The sequence below is a fragment of the Aethalodelphis obliquidens genome, unplaced genomic scaffold (genome assembly GCF_003676395.1).
Source record: "Aethalodelphis obliquidens isolate GAN/ISIS:26980383/991018 unplaced genomic scaffold, ASM367639v1 scaffold1, whole genome shotgun sequence".
Taxonomy (NCBI): domain Eukaryota; kingdom Metazoa; phylum Chordata; class Mammalia; order Artiodactyla; family Delphinidae; genus Aethalodelphis; species Aethalodelphis obliquidens.
The window spans coordinates 84,013,552-84,025,899 of record NW_020837945.1 but is presented as its reverse complement, the minus strand read 5'-3'; the positions used below and the strand labels follow the sequence as shown (position 1 = coordinate 84,025,899).

General features: G+C 32.9%; 1 protein-coding gene across 9 annotated transcripts in view; it reads left to right on the top strand.

The window, feature by feature from the left end:
* Window positions 1-12,348, top strand: part of ATP11B (ATPase phospholipid transporting 11B (putative)) — a 133,278-nt gene that overhangs the window by 75,238 nt on the left and 45,692 nt on the right. For 8 of the 9 annotated variants that reach the window (XR_003433584.1, XM_027110931.1, XM_027110966.1 and 5 more), the window contains 6 exons: window positions 1,704-1,857; window positions 3,666-3,768; window positions 6,375-6,520; window positions 7,715-7,774; window positions 9,323-9,450; window positions 10,627-10,765. Coding sequence is in view for 8 of the 9 variants with exons in the window: in XM_027110931.1 (XP_026966732.1) it covers window positions 1,704-1,857; window positions 3,666-3,768; window positions 6,375-6,520; window positions 7,715-7,774; window positions 9,323-9,450; window positions 10,627-10,765 (730 nt within the window). In the remaining variant the exon portion in view is untranslated. Of the gene's footprint in view, window positions 1-1,703; window positions 1,858-3,665; window positions 3,769-6,374; window positions 6,521-7,714; window positions 7,775-9,322; window positions 9,451-10,626; window positions 10,766-12,348 lie in introns of those variants that run through there. The other variant, XM_027110984.1, reaches the window with a different exon arrangement.

Genomic DNA, 12,348 nt, shown 5'->3' with positions numbered 1-12,348 from the left:
GTTGCTCATTTAATAGTCTTCTCACTTGTCATTTAAAATTTGAGGGTACAACCACTATGGAAAACAGTATGGAAAAAATTTTAAATAGAACTACCATATGATCCAGCAATTCCACTCCTGGGTATTTATCCAAAGGAAATGAAATCACTATCTCAGAGATATCCACACTCCCATGTTCATTGCAGCATTATTCACAGTAGCCAAGAATGGAAAGAACCTAAATGTCCATTGTTGTGTGTATGGATAAAGAAAATGTGATGTGTGTGTGTGTGTATACACACACACAAAGGAATATTATTCAACCATAAAAAAGAAGGAAATCTTGCTTTTTGTGATAACATGGATGGACTTTGAGGCTTTATGCTGAGTAAAGTAAGTCAGAGGGAAACAAATACTTATATGTGGAATTTTAAAAAGCTAGTGGTAGAAGGGTGGTTGCCAAGAGCTGGGGTGTGGGGGAAATGGGGAGATGATAGTCACAGGGTACAAACTTATATATAAGTTTATATATAAGATGAATAAGTTCTGGGGATCTAATGTACAGCATGGTGACTGTAATTAACAGTACTATATTATATATTTGAAAGTTGTAAAGAAAGTAGATCTTAAATGTTATCACCACACACAAAAAAATATGTGAAAGGATGGAGGTATTAACTAACCTTGTTGTGGTAGTCATTTTTGCAGTATATATGTGTATCAAACCATCATGTTGCACACCTTAAACTTATATATGTTATATGTTAATAATATCTCAATAAAGCTGAAAAAAAATTGAAAATGTATGGATGTTTCTCAGTAGCAGTCTTGCTATACTGTGAACCCAGTGGTGAACTGTAGTATTTTCCTTTTGGTGGATTTAGTGCAATGCTACTTTGAGTGCTGGCCTTTAGCAGCATAAGAAGCTTGCTCCAGAATGTAAATCTGTATATACATATGCTGCTTCTTTCAGCGAGAAACTCTTATTACCAAAGGAGGAGCGGGGTAAAGCAGTTGAACAAAATAGTGTGCTCAGTAATACAGTTGATTTACATACTGATGCAAGCTTCTTATCTTTCTTTTTGTTTTTCTTCTTCTTACCTCTTTCTTGTCACAAGTAGTTTGCCCAGTTGCCAGTAATTAGGTCATGCTTTGGAGTAGTCCTCGGTATAGTGTATGCCCACAAGAGGGGTGTTATCCATGTTCCACCGTCGTAATACCTGGCATTACAGTCCATTGTAGGGTTAAATATCAAGAGACAGTTATGATTTCTTCATTCCTTTCCTTCCTCCGGTGAATCTAGCTTGTAAATTTTCCCGAACATTCTTGATGTCATTTAATTTTTTAAAATTAGAATTTGCTAAATGTGTAACTAGTAACTTTTTTTATTTTTGTAAGACTTTCCATAGTCACAGTTTGGGAGAATATCCTCAGATTATGTATTACAGTTCACATTTTAGAAAATATGGTTACTGCATGTATATACCAATTCATTGTAAAAATGAACATCGTCTGTTTTACTCATCATATCAGTCACTCTCAGTTCTGCTTAATCTTAACTTTCAAGTGATAGAACTCAGTTTGTTCCCTGACATGCCAGTTTTGTAACAGTGAAGTCTGAGTAAATGATCCATCTTTCAGTAAGAAGCTTTTGTTCACTAGATGAGTCTGAATAATATGGCTTTAAAGTATCTTACAGAGAATATAATTATTTTCTTTTTTAGAATTACAGAGGACCATGTGATTCAGCATGGTCTGGTGGTGGATGGGACCAGTCTGTCTCTTGCACTCAGGGAACATGAAAAACTATTTATGGAAGTTTGTAAAAATTGTTCAGCTGTAATGTGCTGTCGTATGGCACCACTGCAGAAAGCAAAGGTATGTTTATGTCATAACAAGTCCCATAAATATATTTAGATTTAAAAGTATTCTTCGGACTTCCCTGGTGGCGCAGTGGTTAAGAATCCGCCTGCCAATGCAGGGAACACGGGTTCGAGCCCTGGTCCAGGAAGATCCCACATGCCGTGGAGCAACTAAGCCCGTGCACCACAACTACTGAGCCTGCACTCTAGAGCCCGCAAGCCACAACTACTGAGCCCATGTGCCACAACTAATGAAGCCCGCATGCTTGGAGCCCATGCTCCGCAACAAGAGAAGCCACCGCAATGAGAAGCCCGCGCAGCACGAGGAAGAGTAGCCCCCACTCGCCGCAACTAGAGAAAGCCTGCAGCAACAAAGACCCAAAGCAGCCAAAAGTAAAATTAATTAAAAAAAAAAAAAGTATTCTTTAACGTTAATGCCTCATATAGTTCCATTTGGTGGTATGCAGTATATGTATCTTACTAGGGGTCAGTCACTTCTCATAATATGAATTTTAACCACGTACATTAGGCCTTTGGAAATTTCACGGTGAATATTGAAGTTTCAACTATTCATAATGACCTAGAAATAGATCATTGTGACCTAGAAATGACCACGTGGTAGGTAGCAGTTTGTGATTTTCCTGAGACATAAATTTGAACTGTGATAACTGAAGTCTCACAAGTTAGTTACTTAACTGGTGAGGGAGCCTATAAGACTTCAGTTCATCTGCACCTCCAGGTGGTTCTGTTGATCTGTGCTTATTCTTGCATTCTTACGAAGTGATAATTCTCTTTGTTAAAGATAGCTGTTAAGTGATAAATAGAACTTTAGTAAAAAGTTGAAAAGCCAATTAATTCTGATATGAAGCTATATACAGGAATTATTTAAAGTTCAGCTAACTATGATTCAAGTGATAGCCTATACAAATATTTTTTGCAACTGTAATCTTCACAAGGATACCCTTTGAAATGCACATCTGAACACATTTTTTTACATATAGGTCTAAAAAATTTTACATCCAGTTTTTTTGGCTTCGTGGATTTTTTTTTACAGTGCCTATTTTATTATTATTATAAGCCATGTATTTCCCCCAGTCTATGGAGACTAAAACCTGAGACCAAACAGAGCTAATGCCTAGATTCTTTTTTTTTCTTGGTTGCGGCGGGTGGGCCCCTTGATTGCAGCCAGCAGGCTCCTTAGCTGTTGCATGCTAACTCTTAGTTGCAGCACGCATGTGGGATCTAGTTCCTGACCAGGATCGAACCTGCATCCCCTGCATTGGAAGGCGGATTCTTAACCACTGTGCCACCAGGGAAGTCCTCCTAGATTCTTTATAAAAGTATATTCAAGTATTCCAAAGAAACCTTTCTTTTGATTTTATTGAATTTAATTTTGATTGCTTTATAAAATTTTAAAAATTTTATTACAAGAGAAAATAATTATCTTTCCCCTGTATCAAATGAAAAGAATAATTTCTTGAGAAGGAAAAAAAATTGCCTGACAAAGTGCAATTAATTGTAATTATTTTTTACACAATTATTATTAAGCTTTTTACAAATTTAAACTGTTTAAAAGATTCTTACATACCATCATAAAATCCAAAGATAGTACTCTGTTTTGCTGTGTCATTTCTGAAAAACATTCCTAACATCTTAATGGAGACATCCCTCAAAAAGTGAACCTCGGTGCCTATTATCGTCTAATATAAACATTTTTTTCATTGCTCTACCTTTCTTACAACAGATCGTTTCAGATAAATGACTTTATATAAATACATGAAGATTTAAATTTTATCTAAAACTAATTAGTTGTATGTCTTTCAGGTAATAAGACTGATAAAAATCTCACCTGAGAAGCCTATAACATTGGCTGTTGGCGATGGTGCTAATGATGTAAGCATGATACAAGAAGCACATGTTGGCATAGGTGACTGATTTTTTTCTTGAACTTTTAAAAAGTTGGTTTAATCAATTGGTAATTTTGAATTTTCCTTTTGTAGACTAAAGCACAATATCAAATATATGAATGAACACTAAATGCAGCAGGGTAATATATCACAGTGTATTTCCATTGGAAAGCTATTATAACTAAGCCCAATATTTAGGATATTTTACTTCCAAATTTTCAAGGAAATAAATACCACATTAGTGAATTTTATCTTTGCCAATTCTCCTTCCCAATAAAGTAACTTTACTTTTACTTGCCATTTTGTACCTTTTAAAGTACTTTTACACATTATTTTATCATTTTAACACTCTAAATTTGTGATTTACATAGTTACCCTCATGGTTTTAAATTCTCATTTTAGAATGTTATTATTATTTACTTTATTCATCAAAGATTCTGCAACTTACTTTAAAGATAATTTTAGAGACAGGAAATTACACCAAACTATAATATAATTGTAAAATTTCAAATACTTTCTAATTTAATAACCTTCATTCTTATTTCTTTTCTATTTTTGCCTAAAATTTTTATTAGATTCAGAATACTAAAATCACTTTATTATGTTTAAAGTATCAGTCATTTCCTATTTAAACCATATTCTGACCTAACTTCCTCGATAATTTTATTGAGGAAGGAAAAGAGAAGAGTATGGGTTTTTTGTTGAAGGATAAAATTTTAGAGTTAGAAAAGAGGATACTCCTCGCTCTGGAATTGCCTATGTGATGAGTAGTTATTGGGTCTAATATTTCCAGTGTATCTCTCAAATCAACTCCTTCCTCTTTGGGATTATTAACTCTTCATTTTGAAAATTTCATTTTCTTTCTAGTGTGTATACTGTTGTTCCCCAGAAATCTTCATAGTAATTTGATGATAACTTCCTATACCATATGTTAGAGCATAAAAACTACAGTATTTATAACAGTTTGATTCTAATATGATAACAGCCAGACCAGTGAACAGAATCAGTTCAAACATCTGGAAATTTAGTATATAACAAAGGAGATGTTTCAGATAAGTAGGGAAGCAAATTATTTGATTAAAATATGCTGATATAACTAGTTAATTATTTGGAAAAAAAAAAGTGGGTTCCTTTCCATTGCTTATAGCAAAACAAATTCCAGGTGGATTAAGGATTTAAATAATTTTTGAAGGCCATAAAAAATAATAGGAAACTTTAATGAATAATCCTGTTATTTGAGGTGTGGAAGGATCTTTTAGGTACAAAACCAAACAAAACAAGGAACTAAAAAGGAAAAAGATCAATATGTGTGGCAGAAGTAAATACTTCCCATAAACAAATTTTAAAGACAAACTGGTAAGGAATATTTGCAAAATAGATGACAGTCTTAATCTTCCTAATATGTGAGGTCTTAACAAATTAAGGAGAATAAGGAAAACATTCTAGTAGAAATATGTTGAAAGGTGTGAGCCATCAGTTGTCACAAAAGGAGAAATCTAAACAGAATACTAAATGCACGAAAAAAATGTTGTCTCCCTAATAATTAAAAGAATATAAATTAAAATTGCTTATCAGATTGGCAAAAATTACAAAGATTGATAAAACCTGGAATTGACAAAGGTATAGATTAACAGATGCCCTTATACGGTGTTAGTGGGAATGTAAATTGGTACACCTGCATTATTATGTATAACAATTTTAAATGTGTGCCTATTGACCTAGCAATTTTGCATCCAGGAATTTCTTTTAAGAAAATAAATGAATATGTTAACAAACACATATGTTATAAACAATGTCCATAATGTAGTAAGTGACAAAAGCTGATTACAAAACAAATAATCCCATCTTTATGCACTGGTTTTTATATATGTTAAATACACATACATGAAATACACATAAGGAAAAATTCTAAAAGTATATAGACCAAAAATAGTGGTTTTCTCTAGGAGTTGCGAATATAGGTGATTGTCTTTACCTATACATTTTGGAACACTTTTATGACAAAAGTAAAAAATTTTAATTTTGAAAAATAATTTTTTCAAAGCTGCTTCCATATTGAATAAACAAATTTGGCAATAACTTTTGAAACCTAAAGAATTATAGTAACCTAAAAAAAAGTTCTCATATTTATCAGATAAAATTATGTACTGATTTCAAGTAATAGTGTACATTTTCCTTTTAAAAAGCACACTGTGTTTGACTTACGCATGAAAGTTTTAAGACCATTAAACATGATCATATTTGCTTGGTTCAAATTACTCAATTTGCATATTTTTCATGTTAATTGGAAACAGTGAAGTCAAAGCTGTTTTATAGCATTCTCTTCATTAGAATTTTTTTTAATGTTCTTAGATCCTGAACTTTTAATATTATTTTTATATTAATTTTATTCTGATTCTTTGAAAATTGATATTGCATGCCTGGTATAAGTTACAGCTTTGTGTTAATTACATATTTGATTTAAGGGGAGCAACCTTTTGGGAATCTATTGTCTACTATATTTTAGGGTATAGTGATCCTAAGTCCAGGTTCAGCTGCTACAGTTAATTAAGGTATTTGCAGATATATCATAAACATTACACTTATCAGTTATCAATGAACTTACCTTTTTGTCCCCTTATTACAGGAATCATGGGTAAAGAAGGAAGACAAGCTGCAAGGAACAGTGACTATGCAATAGCTAGATTTAAATTTCTCTCCAAATTGCTTTTTGTTCATGGTCATTTTTATTATATTAGGATAGCTACCCTTGTACAGTATTTTTTTTATAAGGTAAGTTTCATGGATATATTTTAGAATCAATTTCTAACAGAGTATTTGAGGTTTCAGTTTAAGGAATGCTATTACCGTACAAATTATTCTTAAAATTTTTTTCTCTGTAAGTAAAACTAACAGTTTATGGAATATCCTTTTATTATTTTATTATAATAAATCTAATGTGTACTCACAGAAAGCAAATCAGTGGTTGCCTGAGGCCAAGGGTGCAGGTGATAGAATTGACTAGAAAGGAATATGAGAGAACTTTGCATGACAGAAAAGTTCAACTTGATTATGGTGGTGGTTACACAGCTGTGTGAATTTGTCAGAATACATCAAAATTCACACTTAGTATGTTATTCTATGCAAATTAGAACACAACTAGTTTGATTTCTTTATTGTTATGTTGTCCTGAACCAGTAATAAATTTTAATTTTAACTCCAATATGATGATTTCAAGCAGAGGTTCTTAATCTTTCTTGAGATTACAAATTATAGGGATTTTAGATGCATAAAATAAAATATATAGGATTACAAGGAAACCAATTATGTTGAAACACTGTCCTAATCTCTTGACCCTTATGGGCAAAGATGGGGTTCTGTGGAATCCATATTAAGAGCCTCTGAGTACCAAGACATTTAATACATCAGAATGTCCTATATTGCATATATTTCTATAATTAATTAATAGCTGCAACCCAGTGAAAGAACACAGGTAGATTGCATAATGCTAACAGATGATGGTGGCAGTTTTTTCCTAGCTTGTTATTATAACTTTTGCTGTGACATAAGCCTATTGAAATGGAAAGATGTTTTGATCGTTCCATTTGTTGTATTTTAAATATTTCTGCATTTTAAAGCAATTTTAGCTCTAAAGTTTAAGTAAACTTCTCTTATTGTACTATAAATGAAAAGTATTGAATAATAGTTGGTAGGTTATAAATTCAAAATTACGGTATTGCTTGGCAATGATAGGAGTCAAAGGTATTTTCTTTCTGACATTTGTAATGCTGCCTAGACTACTTTTAGACATTTTTTAATAAAATGGGAATCCTATTTCCCCATTTTATACAGACAAGTTCTTATGGGCAGATCTACTTACCATATCAACTGATACTATATTTTTGGACTCTTAATAGCCATTTTTAGAAATTGTTTCTCTTTTAGACCTAAATATTTCAATTATTTCCATTTAATCTTGTTTTTCAGAATGTGTGCTTTATCACACCCCAGTTTTTATATCAGTTCTACTGTTTGTTTTCTCAACAGGTAAGTAAATAGAATCTTTTGTTTTATCCTTTTAAAGTAAAGTGTGTGTGTTCAGTTTTTGGTAGATACTTGGAGGGACTTTTTCCATTTTTCCTAGTCCTACAGATAACTAGACAAAACTTTTCTAATAGTGTATTTAATTAGCATAACATCCATAATATTTCTTTATTCTGATTTTCAGTTTGAAGCAAGTGTTAATACCAAAATATATTTTAACTCTGGATGCTTTTTAAAAAACTAGATATTAACTCTTAATAGCTTATGAGAGAATTTTGTGAACTTTTTTCAACTTACGTGTAGTGTTTCTGCAAAATCCATATCAAGCCAGGCCAGATAATTATTGGAAGTTTACCTCATTGTTTATTTTTTGAGTCATAGAATTTTTTTAGATTTGGAAGAAACATTAGTGATTGAGTCCAGGGATGACATACAGATTTCATCTCAGAAGGTAAATAATTAATAGAGGTTCCAGGAGTGCTGTATTGAAAAGGGTTCTGAAGCTATAGGCTCAGAGGGAAAACTCTGTAATAGGTTAGCAGTAGCTATAATAAGCACATGGTGGGTCTTCTGTTGTATACATGTCACATAGAAAAGGAAATTGAAATCCGTAGAGATTAAGTAACTTGCCCAAGATCCCATAGCTAAACCATACTTGGACCTACCGCTTCTGACTGACTACCTGAGCACCCTTTTCACATACCACACTCCACATCTCTAATTGATCAAGACATTTATTCTAGTTTATTGAAATGACAAGTGTATTATTCTTAGGTTTTTTTAATGAGTTGTTTCTACCCTTAATCACTGTTTTCTCCTCTGTTTACAACCTATAACTCTAAATTTCAGATACCTGCTTGGACATTGATTGCCAGTAACAATGTTTGCTTACTTGGATGAAATAAAGAATGCTGTAAGAGCATGTGACAAGGAGACTTAACCTATTTTGATTAGGTTTTGGGGGAGTTTATAGTATAATTCGAGAGACAGTATCAATATTAAGAAAAGCAATATTCAAAGAATAGGCAAAGTGCTAAGCAATTAGTACCAACTAATTACCAACAGTAGCACATATGACTTTAGAAGAAGCAGCTATCATCAGGAATTTGAGCCAGTGTTTTTAAGTTTCATGGATCATGGATTAAAGGAAGTGTAGGACTTAGATGGGAAGACAAAGCCATGAAAGCAAAACTATAGGTGTAGCATATCAAGGGAATAATAACAAGCCCAGGATACATGTAGGAGAATTGTCTAAAATTACATCACAGCGACCAAATTTGAGTATCTTGAAATATAGATCCAATTCACTATAATAGCAGAATCACTTGACATAACAAAATGTTCCAGATTCCACAAAGATTATAAATCTAGGAACATTATGTCTATATAAGAAACAAGTTGGAATTAATAAAATGAATTTTGTGTAAATTAGAAAATATGTAATGTAATTTTTATATTTATTTTTAATATGCTTCTTTGTAATTACATGCATAAGTATAATAGTAATACATAGTTTAGGGTCTCAAAATTCCTACAAATTTCTCTTTCTAGACATTGTATGACAGCGTGTACCTGACTTTATACAATATTTGTTTTACATCCCTGCCTATTCTGATATATAGTCTGTTGGAACAGCATATAGACCCTCATGTGTTACAGAACAAGCCCGCTCTCTATCGGTAAGTGTTTTCCAGTATTAAATGTCCATACACTTCTTACTGCAAATAGTACATTACATAGTTATCAATTTTTGAAAGTATCTTAAAAATAAGCAGATATATCAAGCACTGTCTTGGTGCTTAATGCTTTACTGAGGAAGTACTTCAGTTGTCATATGGTTTATAATTGTTGAACATTAAAGAGAAGATTTGAATGATTTTTTCCAATGTTTTTAGGAATGAGTAGTTTCATCCTAGGAATGCATTGAGCAGCTGTGTAATTTACACTTACTGCTGTAAACCAGTAATACTCTGTTTCATGGACACAAAAGAAGTTATTCAGTAATTAGTTGTCTCTGGAGTTCCTAAGAAATTAGTTCATGTTCTGGCACTGCCAAATTTATGAGTAGTAATTGATGCAAAATGCAGAGTTGAGGACATTAAATCTTCCCAGCTCCCCTGGGTTATTCCTTTCTCAGAACCAAGTAATCATAGATATGTGGAGTCAGCTCAGGACCAGCTTATGGTTCCCACATTAACTTGACCTCTACACTTACAGAGATATTCAGTTATCCAGAAATGGCAGTAACTTACCTTGATTTCCCAGGTTAACTAGGACTGGTCTTGACCCAAGATTGGCACAGATGGTTCTTCTCATAATAGCTATTGATAGACAGGAACTCATTCAGGAGCCTCAGTGCTGAACCTAACTCAGATGACTTCACTAAAAAGAAACAATCATGGCAGAATGACTGAATGTTTACAACAGAATATAATAAAGAGGGAATTCCCTGGTGGTCCAGTGGTTAGGATTCCAGGCTTTCACTGCTCTGGGGCCCAGGTTCGATCCCTGGTTGGAGAACTAAGATCCCACAAGCCATGAGGCGCAGCCAAAAAAAAAAAAAAGAATATAACAAAGAAAAATCAACTTTTCACAATTAAACTGAAGTATTATGCCTATATCATATTTCTTTATTAAATGAGAAAATGTATTTGAATATGTTATGAGAATTATAAGCTGTTACACAGATGTATAGTGGTTTGTAAATTAGGTTCTATTCTTTCTGCTAAAATTTTTAAGCAATTTTAAATTAAAAATCCATCTTGTTTTTTAATTATCAAACTGTAATAATTATTTAGTAGGTATAATAAGTCCTAATACATTTCTTTTTTTCTTCCTTTTTCTTAAATTTGCAGAGACATTAGTAAAAACCGTCAACTAAGCATGAAAACATTTCTTTATTGGACCATCTTGGGTTTCAGTCATGCCTTTATTTTCTTTTTTGGATCCTATTTTCTGATAGGGAAAGATACATCTCTGCTTGGAAATGGCCAGGTAAAATACATAGTTTTTTAAAGAACATTTTTAATAATTTAGTTTGGCTTTTGATAACTTTCTGTCATACAAAATAAAGTAAAATTCCATTTAAGTTATAAAATTGCAGGAATTAAATTAAAATGCAATTATAAAAAGGTTTTTAACTTTTTTTTACTTAATAAAATTTCATACAAATGAGAATTAAAACAGAAAGGCAATGCAGTGTAATCTTAATATGAAACTCAAGTTACCTAAGCAGTTTTGCTGTTCAAAACTTAATTCACACATGAGGATATGTTCATGCCCCTCTGCATGATATTCACTTCAGGATTGTGTTTTAACAATGGCTACTGTTTATTTCGTACTTAACTATTGTGTTCAATGCTTTCCATGCCCCATTTCCATTAATCCTCACAATACTCCCATTGGAGAGATATTATGATTCAGCTTTTTTAGATGAGAAATAAGGACTTAATGTTTAGGTTTTTGCTTTTAATTGCAGGAATTTTTTTTCTTTTTGGGGGGTCGCGGTGGTATGCTTAGGAAGTGCTACTGTACTTTTCAGCGCACTCCAGCAATTCCAAGGATGTCAAGTTACTGCTTAGAGTGGCCATTTTTCTGAAATGTGAAATTGGAAAGGAGTACCACACAGTATGTTGTTTCTGTGTCCTGATTGGAGTGCTCGTGTTGAGAGACTCTGCAAAACTAGGCCTCTCTTTCTAAGCTTAGCTAGATGGGTCAGAGGAAAATAAATGACAGCTGTGGTACTATGGTGGACTGGAAATGCTTGTCACCTTTAGTTTCTCTTTTCCACTGGCAATACTTAAGTATTCCAAAATATTCAATATATTTGCAGAAACAGAGATACAAGGTTTGCAGTTGGGAGAATATGAAGTTTTATCTGTTCAACAAACATTTATTGAGGACCAACCATTACCATGTACTATACCAGTGTCTGGATTTATGAGAGGAACTAACACACTCAGTTATGGAGCTTAAGAGTCTTATGAGGGAAACAGAAAATAAACAAGTAAAATAACAAAATATTCAAGTGCAGTGAAGGAAATGGGTTTCAATTTTAGAGAGGCTTTAACCATGCAGATCCCTTTAGGATGTAGAAATGGAACGTATTATTGCCACTCTACTTTTGAGGACGTATTTAGCCTGGTTTGGACAAATATATGAATCTAGTTTGTGTAACATGAAGGTTACAGCACTTCCCCCAAGTAATAACTACCTTTTATTGAATTTTTTTCTCTCTGCCAGGTATATTCCATGTATTAGCTTACTAAATTGTAATAACCCTGTATGAGGAAAATATTTTTTCATATTAGAAAATTAACCTCAGGTTAAGAAACTTGCCTCAGGTCACATAGTGAATAAATTACAAGAGTATAATTCAAACTCAGATCTGTATAACTTCAAAACCTATGTGCTTAGCCAAGATCCTAAATTCCTTTGAGAAACAAGTATTAGCCTGGTACCCTTCTGTGCAGTATTGCCACTTGTGCAAAGACCATCAAACGTATAGATATATGAGTGAGCATGCCCATTTCCACCTGAAATACTGGGCTAAAACTGGACAGAGTGAAGAGGGGAAA